Below are 9,953 nucleotides of genomic sequence, written 5' to 3'. Positions count from 1 at the left end.
ATCCCTCTAGCTCTTGCACTGAGCTAGAGTAATCTTGAAGTTTGGATTGATGAAATTATAAGTTTTCTCCATCTCATAAGTAGGGATAGTAACAAGGTAGGTTGAGCTAGGGATATTGAGCTATAAGGCTAGCCTGGACCTGACATTTGTTAATTGGGCTATGCCAGGGAATGTCTGAGCTTGGGCCATCAATAACAATGAACCGGCTAAGGTAGGAAGCAACATTAGCCTTAGCACCTAAATCATCTTTTACAAAGGCCAATTAAAATCTTTTTGGATAAGTAAATTATATTATAAAAAAAGAAAAAGAAAAAAATAAATATACGAAAAACAGGAAGCCACCTAGAACCCCTTTAAAATAGGCTTAAAGAGGGAAATGGGAGATCCCTAACTAAAACGGGACAGGCCCCGCATCAACCAAAGTGCCAAAAACAAGAAAGTTACAACCGATGGTAGATACAGAAATCAGTATCTCCCTTAACCAATTTACAAAGCTCCTTCGGGAAGTCAACCGATTGGAGAATAGTCTCCACATCACCAAAGGCCAATTAATTAGTTGTATGTAAACCTAGAATAATCACGTGATGCATTAAAAAGTTTTGTTATTCGATCTAGTCCTTTTTTTTTCCCCTCGTGTTTAGAGAGACTTTTCCCAATATAAATATTAGAGATGTAACTTCATATCAAATTAAAATATTAAGCGGACCAGATTAAATAAAAGTGGACATTCAAGAATGGACAAAGTTTTCCTCCACCCATAGAGGATGGTTCACCCACCATCCTAGGGTTCACAAACCCCTCCTAGGGTTATGTTCCAAAATACCCTCTCAATATCCATTCCCGCCTTCTCACGCCCCTCAGTGAATGAATCTCATTCACCGTGGGTGGAGGGAAACTCGATCCTTCAAGAATTATAGAAGAAAGTTTTCCTTCTCCTTTCAACCAAACAAAAATGTTAAGTCAAAAATACTTTTCAAGCCATTATGATAACCATCTCACCCCCATTTATTTCATTGGTGAGAAAATTCCTCATTTGCTGTGGCTTAAGGAAAGTTTGATCCAAAATTATAAGGGGGTGTTTCCACAACATGGTAGTAGTGAAGCAGTTTTAAGAACCCAAGGGGTGTTGGCTCACTGGCGAGCTGGGGCAAGCTGTAAACTCGGACGTCCTAAGTTTAAATCCCACTGCCCTCATCTTGGGTCAGCCATCACTCCATCTCAAGCCAGTTGGCCGTTGTGACGGAGGTTTCGTGCAATAGTAGGCACGATGGCCGTCTTGTTGCAGGGGGGATTAGTTGGGCCAATGTGTGCAGATACCTCTCGTTATTAAAAAACAATAAAAGAAGAAAGAAGCAGTTTTAAGAGGTACTAGAAACCAGTAGTAATGAATAAAACCATGAATATGGTGATCCCATCAAAGCTCAAGCCAGCCCACCTGATAAAAATCACATAAAAATCACAATTTGAGTACATTCTTATGATCTTCTGTTTTTTACAGTCAAGCTAAAGCCCAAGCCCAAGCCCAAGCCTAAGACCAAGACCAAGACCAAGGTTGGATAGGGGCTTGGACTGGGCCTCCCCTCTTTGTCGTCAAGTTGGAGTTCAACCACAAGCATGCCAAATCCCACCTAATTCCAAATCCATCCTCATGTGAGTAGTCTTTAGCTTAAGAGGAATCCACAGGTTACACACCCATATATTAATATCATACACGTTTAGAGGAGGAGAAGAGCTTTAATGGATGTCTATTCGTATACAAGAGAATCCACATTAAATGAAAAAAATGAAAGAAGAAAGAGAGTCTACGAGGGACATGTACAATCAGTCACAGGCCCACCTTTTCCCCTTGGACTTTGCAACACGGCTGTGCTATTTGAGGAGGTAACAATTTATATACTGAAACACTAAAAACTTTTATCTTTTCTTGTTGGGGTATCTCAATCTGGTTTTGTCCCATTTAATGGAATTTGTGTGGGGATTTGGAGGGGTCACTGGGACATGTGAAACAGAGAGGGATACATATGAGTGTCTTTTGGCAAGAGATCATGCCGGGGAAGGGTGCGGTGATGGTGGTTTGGGGCAGCAAATTATGTTGAGCTGTTGCAGGAGGAGGAGACCAGAGTAGCTGATAAGAGGCCCCATGATGTATTGTTGGCTTGTTGCTTTGTTTTGGTTTAACATGCATTGTTGCCTTTGTTGGTTCATTCTTTGCTCCACTCACGTTGAGGGATGTAGACATAAGAGGCTATCAAATCTTTTCTATTTTAAATAATTGTAGAGGACCCTTGATATTTCCACCACATCAGAAGCTGGTCTGGGCTGTTTATGATCCAAATTTTTTGTTTTGTTTTGTTTTGTTTTGTTTTTTGTTTTTTCCTTACCTGTAGGGGTAACTTAGAATAATTATCACCTCCAATTCCTCTAATAGGAGGAGTGGACCCCATCTTGGGCAGTGTTTTTGGGCAGAGGGTAAGGTGGTCATTTCCACCCCCATATGAGAAATTGAAGGGGGTAGCAAAATAGCAAATTGGAGAAGATAACGATTCGGATAACTTATTGACTTGCATAGTAGTGGAGGGTTCAACGCAAAACTTTTTAAGGCATAGGTGGATAGAGTTCCTCAAGTATATTAAGGTACCAAGCCATATGTAGAACTATAAATCTATTAAATTCCATCTAAACATATACCCTTGTCCTTGTTAATGTGGGTTGAAGATTTTTACCATCTTCAGAGCCTCTTTAAGGTCCATTAATAAGCTAAGCAAGAGAGGGAAAGACAGAGAGAAGGTAGCCCATGCAAGTGGTGCAAACTTCATCCTTCTACCATTACCTTTCGATTAAGTGAGCAACGAATTCTATTGAGAATGATTCGAGGTAAAAATTCTTCTAGAAGGAAGACATTACCAGTAGAGTGCAGGCTCCTAGGAGATCTCAGGTTTATGTCGGTTTATGTGATAAGTTTTATGATTTTAGTTTGAACTTCACTTTTTTTGCCTCTATCTTTGATTATTAACTCTCCTCATTTCTCTTCGACAATTCCACACTTATGCTCATTTCCTCTTTCGTGTCTTGTTTCATCAAGGCCAGTACAAGATATTCCACAATCTTGTACGAATCGAAGAAGTGAACCAAACGAATCAAATAAACCAAAATACTGAGGCCTATGTATGAACCAAATGAAACTGAATATATAATATCGCATCGACTCGATTCAGTTTCGATTTGAAGGGTTTTTTTCCCTTAGTTTTGATTTGTATATATTATATTTTGAACTAAGCCAAAATTGAATGGAAAAACCAAAACTGAATCAATTAGCACCCCTTGTTTGCGAGCTTCCTTTATTTCAATTAGGGAAAGGGCCGATTATCTAAACAAGAGGTATGTACAATCGAGGCACGATGAAATTATTTCGTACATAGGAGGATTACATAGGAAGGCAACAAGATCATTTCATGTAAAGAAAAGATAGAGTTCCCCCATACCTAGAGAGTCTTTTTTCTTTCAATTATTATTATTATTTTTATGATAAAACATTCCAATTATTATTGATGCTAAAGAAACATCAAGACTACAGGAAACACATGCCATGATGTCATACCATGCCATATATGCATGTATGTCTGAATGTCATGGTATGTGGTATCTAATCAACCATGCATTTTCTTAATTAAAAATGGGAATTAATAAAATTAATCGAGGTTAATTTGTGTTCAAACTTCAAATTGATCTTATTGGGGCAACCATTTCTTAATTTATTATCATTGAAAAAAGCTTCTGAAATGTTTCAGGAACGTTCTTTTGGTCGGTATTGGTCGGTTGAGGTTGGGATTTGACTAATTAGGTTTGAGAAAAGCCTGGAAATATCCACGTGTCATTCAAATTATAAAGATCATAACCTAATCCAAAGGGGTAGAGCGGGAATTAAAGCAAAAGACAAAAGTCCCAGATTCCCAATCCCCATACTTAAGCTGCAACCTGTCTGATCGGCTGTCGGGATGTCTTCTCTGATTATTACACTTTCATTGGTTAATGAACCAAATGGTCTCCTTTTAACTATTTTCGAAAGAGGTAAGCATATTTTGGTAATTTTAAAAATTTTTGCGGGAAGAGAATTAGGGGTGCAAGTTTGGTCATGTCGGCCCGAACTGTTCTGAGCTCGAACATGGACTTGAGTAAGATATCTTGGTCTTGAGGGCGGGTCAGGATTGGAAATTTCTAATCCTGAGTCAGGGTCGAATCGGGTTAGGGTTGAGGCCTCAGGTTGAGTTTGGCCCAGCTCGATCCGGTCTGATCATATTTTAAGTTATACCATAAAATATATATTGATATAGTATATATTATAAATTTTAAATGTCACCCACATTTTGTTATATAATATATTATATATAAAGTTAATAAGTGATATAATCATTTTATTATAGTGTTATTTTAAGTAAAATTGATAATTTTCTCTTCGGCCCAGTCCAGCCCATACATCTCCCTTCCCCCTCCCCATGATCAAGGCCAATCAGGGTCAGCCCAGCCCGACCCTGAGGGTAGATCAGGGTTGGATTTTTCTGGCCCTGAGTCAGGGTCATGTCGGGCTGAGCCTGGGCCCAACTAAGAAAACTTAGGGTTAGGCTAGGATTTTTTAAAACCCAGCCCAACCCGACCCTGTTGCAACCCTAAAGAGAATGATGTTTGATCGTGTGACCTTGCACCAGCATGGAGCCAATGGGAGACGAGTGTGAGGCCCAATAACACGATGTGATTCCATATCACGTCCCTAAGTGGGGGGACTTGATCCAACACGGGGGGACTTGATCCAACACGGACACAACAGATTGGGAAATGGAGAGGATAAAAATCTAAAATTATCATCAGCCAATGCATTCGTGAATGCAAGTATGGTGATGTATGTCCATGTTGATCTTTAACAGTTACAGTTAGTTTTAGTTTTACTTGGTGTAGCTTTATTAACTTGAGTCTTTGTGTCTTGTCTCTTGACCGGAGTCCCAATTCCAAAGTGCAAAGCTCCAAACCCCAAGTCCCCAACCCACGCCCTTTGATTGACCTTCGGAGTTTGTACAAAACGCGCTGCCTTGGGAGGTGGAGGATGGTGGTGGTGGCAGGTGGTGATTGGTTATGTCCACCGTCCACCATCCACTCATCCCACACCACGTCCGCCGACTAGCCGCCCTCCCCCACACACACTTAAAAAAATGCTTTGGTCTTTATCAAAAAACAAAAAAAAAAAAAAAAGCTTTTGCCAAACAAAATGGTTCGGTTTGACTCATAACAGCTCCTTCGGTAGGGACTAAGGAGACAATTGAAAGTTTAGTTATTATCGATTTAATGGATATTGTTGAGAAAAAGGAAAGATAATTTAAGTGGGTCCCACTTTCTCCTTACAGATGGACCTTATTTTATGGTTGTGTTGATGATGTGCTGTTATGTTAGGTAGGGTCCATCTCCATCAACTTCTGGATAATCCTTTAAAATCTTTGTTTCTATCAACTACTTTTAACTGTCATGACCATTGACCATGACTAGAAGGAACCTTTTTTTTTCTTTTCATTAGGTGTTTGTTTGATGTTTCTCTTCATCTTTTCATAAATTCAAACGGCTCACCAATTTATCCTCAACATAGTCAATGAGCTCATATCGTTGGATATTCAAGCTGTTATATGTTAGACATCCACACTAGTATTATAGAAAATTGAAGAGGATAATTTTCTGACTTAGTAACCATGGATTTAGGTATCGATATCGTATCGATCAATATCAGTATCGGTTACAATAAAAAATTGGTTGTTTGTTGTGTTACAATTGATCCAACATTGGCTAATATACAATGATACCATGTTGAAATGTCCAACTCAGAAGCTTAAGTTATTTAAGTGGAGCCCAATTAGTATTACGAAGTCATTTAAGATCCCAAAGTTAAATGATGTAGGGCTATTCCCAACGAATCGTTGTCCCCTCCAATTCGTTGACCTCTCCAGTTCCTCACATGGGGGCAGAAATGACCACCCTGCCCGAAGACACTGCCCAAGATAGGGTCCACTCCCCCCCTATTAGAGGAATTGAAAGAATTAGAGGTGCCCGCGAATTGGAGGTGATAATTATTCATTCCAAACACCCTAAGCTACCAATTTCTGTTTTCTCTAGTTTGAACTTTGAAACAGACTCTCTCATCAGTCATCTCAGGGGTAGAATCTGGAAATCATGGCTTACATGTTCCTTAACTTCCAAGGCATTGAGTCCATAAGAACATGACCCATCAGATCAATTTACTTAATGACTAAGGTAACAGAATTTAACTAGAAAATTAAGAAATTAAAGAAAATAGTGTGGAGATGGGAGAGAGGATTACTGTTTGTAAAATAATGGACTTTAGATTATATTCCTTTACACCAAAGGATTGAGTCCAATACATCCTTCTCACCTTTACATTATTTAGATAATATGTTGGCCTATTGTATATAGAACTGAAATTAACAACCCACAAGCCTTACTTCAAACCTCACCCTAAAACTCAAAACACTAAAACTAAATAGAGAATACAAACATCAGATATGCCTCCACATTCCTCTTTCCAAGGAAGGTCCAGGTTCAGCTTTCCATCAGCAAACCACTCAAAACTCACTTCAATACCATTCAAGCAGCACTTCTTAGGGGACTCATTTGAGTAAGCCAAGAACTTCCCTCCACCCTTAACCTTAATCTTCACACTAATCTCCACAGATGATTCATAGTACTCTAATTCTTGTATGGTCCCTCCACTGTTAAACATGTTCGTTAATCCAATCGGAGCGAATTTAGTAGTGTGGCCAAGCTTCTTGATTGGAACAAAGCTGAAAATCTCAAATGATGATGGTTGGATTGTCATGTGAATGACATCTGATTTAGGAGTTATTAAGCTTAGTTCCTCAGCCTGGTTGAGGTAGACAGCAAACTCTTCTGCTCCACCCATCTCGGCCGCTTCTTTCTTTTGGTCCCATTCAACTTCATTAACATGTGCCGAGCCAGACATTTGCTTGTAACACTCTGAGTATCCCTTAATCCTTTGCTCCTTTGGATCCCAACCGGCTCCCTGACAGTTGAATGCTCCTATCACACCTCCAAACTGCAAAATTAAGAAACAAAGTGAAGATTTATGAACAAAGACTTTTGCACTCAGTAGTATCATAGAGTCTAGCAAAACTTGAAATTTATAAATGCAAACAAGGTTTAGTCTGAAAGGGGATACCTTGTTTAGATTCCAAATCTTGAGAATGGTCTTGCTATCAAACAGAGGGTTCTTGAAGAGACAGTCTCTTGTAGGGAGGGCAAAATGCTGGCACTTGGGGATGGTTCCATCAGGAAACACAAGTTTCTTTATCAGATCAAAATCATGGCCACCCACAGAGTCACTCACATAAACAGGTCCACCACAGATGGCCCTAGAACCAGCATGAAACTTGGCACATAGGTGATCAGACTGAAACATATCCCAATCAGGTTGTATGATCTGACCCATCCACATGCTGTTGTAAGCACAGTGAATCATATGAACTCCTTGCAACCAGTAGACACCCATTGGATCTCCATTGGGATCTTGAAACCAGAAGTCATCTCCTGTAGCAAAACAAACACAAATAGATCCCCAGTAGCTTAATTAATTGTACAAACAAAGGTCAAACTTAACTGGTTTCATTTGATACTAGAGTTACAAAATTCTCACCAACTCTTCCTAGTGATATCTGCCATGTGCCTAGAAAGAAGAAATCATTGCACTGCTGCATGCTTGAAATCAAGCCTGTGCCATTGAAGTTCTTCACAAGGGACTCTGTTAGCCCTTTGTAATAAGCTTTTGCAAGCTCCACACGCCCTCCCTCCGTATTCGTCACCTACATACTCCAGTGTCTGCACCAGAACCACTCATTCTTAGGTTTTGTGCATTTTTTGTTACATAAATAGATATCAGTAGTGCATACATTCAAGGCTCAGGGGTTTATACATCTCAGTATATGCATTTCAAATGAAAAAGGGATGGAAATTAAGAAATGAGTTAAAGAGTCTTACATGAATAACATCGACCTTGAGTCCGGTAATTCCGACTTTGGAGAGGTAAGAATGCATTGAGTCATAAAAATCAACTGCTTGATCAGGATGAACAAGCCCAATACCACCTTCAACGATCTTCACAACAGCAAGATCGTTCATCGTCCAGTTGAGTCCAGGAGAGACCTTAACAGGGATTACCTTTGAATTGAGATGCGTTGCTCCAGGTCTTACACCCCCCCAAGCACCACAGAGTGCTTGCCACACATACACATCATCAAGCCCTTTAAATTTTGTTCTCAAGTCCTTAGTGAATGCCTTCATCCCATATTCACCTGCTTTACAGGAACAACTCCCACAGCCTCCACGTGAAACATTACCAATCTCTGGTTCTCTGCCAAACATCTCATCTAATTCTTGCTTCAATGCTTTGATCTTCAATTCAAACTTCGACAAGTCAGTGACGCCGGACTGAATTGCCTTGTCTCGGGCCTTCTCTGCATGCTCAATCTCAATTGCCTTGGAGATCAGCATCTTTGGTTTTTTGGGATCAAATGATGGGGCATCAGGGGCCAGCATGGTTCCACCCTTATACTTCCTGAACTTTTCACACTCCTCAAACCTGTAAAGCCTGGCAGTCATCTGGGTACCCCCCAGCACAAGATTCTTTGCATCTTCATCTGGGTTCTCCCCATCCAAGTTGATACTCTGCCAGCCATCATCGATTATGAGAAATCTTGGCGAGACACCTCCATCCACGAAGCCCTTCAACCCATGCCACACGCCGACGGGATCTACAGTCAAGTAGAATGCATCCCAAGTGCACCAACCAAACTTTTCTACTAAAGTTGGGACTGACTTCTCTTCTAACAACCGAAAAGTATTGAGATGGACTCTAAGAGCACTATAGGCCTCTTTCATCAAGTTGTATGGGTTGTCAGATATGTGAACATAAGCAATGGCATTGAAACAAGAAGCTTTCACTTGAGTAGAACCACTCTCAGCACAGAGCATGAGATTCCCATCGACACCCGGATGAAGAGCAGACCTGAACTTGCCTTCAATTAGTGGCAGGATCAGAACATAGGACCTTAGTTCAGGGACATCCAAGAGTACCCACTGGGTTTCCATTTGTATATCTGAACCACTATTCCCAACCCACATGGTAGACCACCAGGTCTTGAATCGAAAAATGCTCAAGAAATGCCTATCAGTGAACCTACCCAATGAGTTCATCAACCTATCAGATGGTTCCTCTTTGCTGAAACCAAGGAAGCCACCTTTGTATGATATGGACTGAACTTGCTGGAACAGGGTAGGTGGAGCATCAGAAGACTGACAGATTGAAGAGAAACTAATTAAGGAGACATTACTGGGAACTTCAGAGAGCACTGAAACCCCATTAACACTGAGTTTCCCTCCCAATAACTCAAAACATTTCATATTATCAGTTGGGATCTCACCCAGAACTGAGTTGGAAGTTTCATTCGGAGGCGCCATGAACAGGGGAAAACAGAGGAAGGATGGCCAGATGAGTACTCACAAGCTCGAATTCTAAGAAACTTTGAGGTGGTATATAGAATACCCAATTGACAATTCCAGCAATATAAGCTGATGCAAAGGCAGAAAATTACAGGAAAAAAAAAAACTGAAACAGTAGGGACTGAAAACAAAGCAGATTCAAGGAAATGTGACTAAGATCAAGAAGATGGGTTGAGACTAGAAGTATAGGAAATGGGTTGGTAGTAATAAGAAGGAATGAGAAACAGGTATTTATAGGGAATGGACAAAGAGAGAGTAAGTGGGAATTGAGAAGAAAGAAAAAAAGTAATCTATAAAGATAAGAAAGTGGATAGTTGTCGGTGAGTCATGGTGACTATAATAAGTTTGGGAAAACTATATACCTTCTTCTCCAAGTGTCTAGAGAA

The 9,953-nt window shown here is 40.2% G+C and overlaps 1 protein-coding gene across 1 annotated transcript; it reads right to left on the bottom strand.

Moving 5' to 3' along the window:
• Positions 1–6,517: 6,517 nt before the first annotated feature.
• On the bottom strand, positions 6,518–9,601 carry LOC122657465 (stachyose synthase-like). Its single transcript, XM_043852170.1, is given in 5 exon segments — positions 6,518–7,108; positions 7,232–7,599; positions 7,706–7,859; positions 7,861–7,887; positions 8,047–9,601. Coding segments are annotated over 5 exon segments (2,619 nt in total). The 5' UTR covers positions 9,526–9,601.
• Between the last annotated feature and the right edge of the window lie 352 nt (positions 9,602–9,953).

The sequence above is a fragment of the Telopea speciosissima genome, chromosome 4 (assembly GCF_018873765.1).
Source record: "Telopea speciosissima isolate NSW1024214 ecotype Mountain lineage chromosome 4, Tspe_v1, whole genome shotgun sequence".
Lineage (NCBI taxonomy): Eukaryota > Viridiplantae > Streptophyta > Magnoliopsida > Proteales > Proteaceae > Telopea > Telopea speciosissima.
The sequence above is the reverse complement of the archived record's forward strand: the minus strand, read 5'-3'. Positions and strand labels throughout refer to the sequence as shown.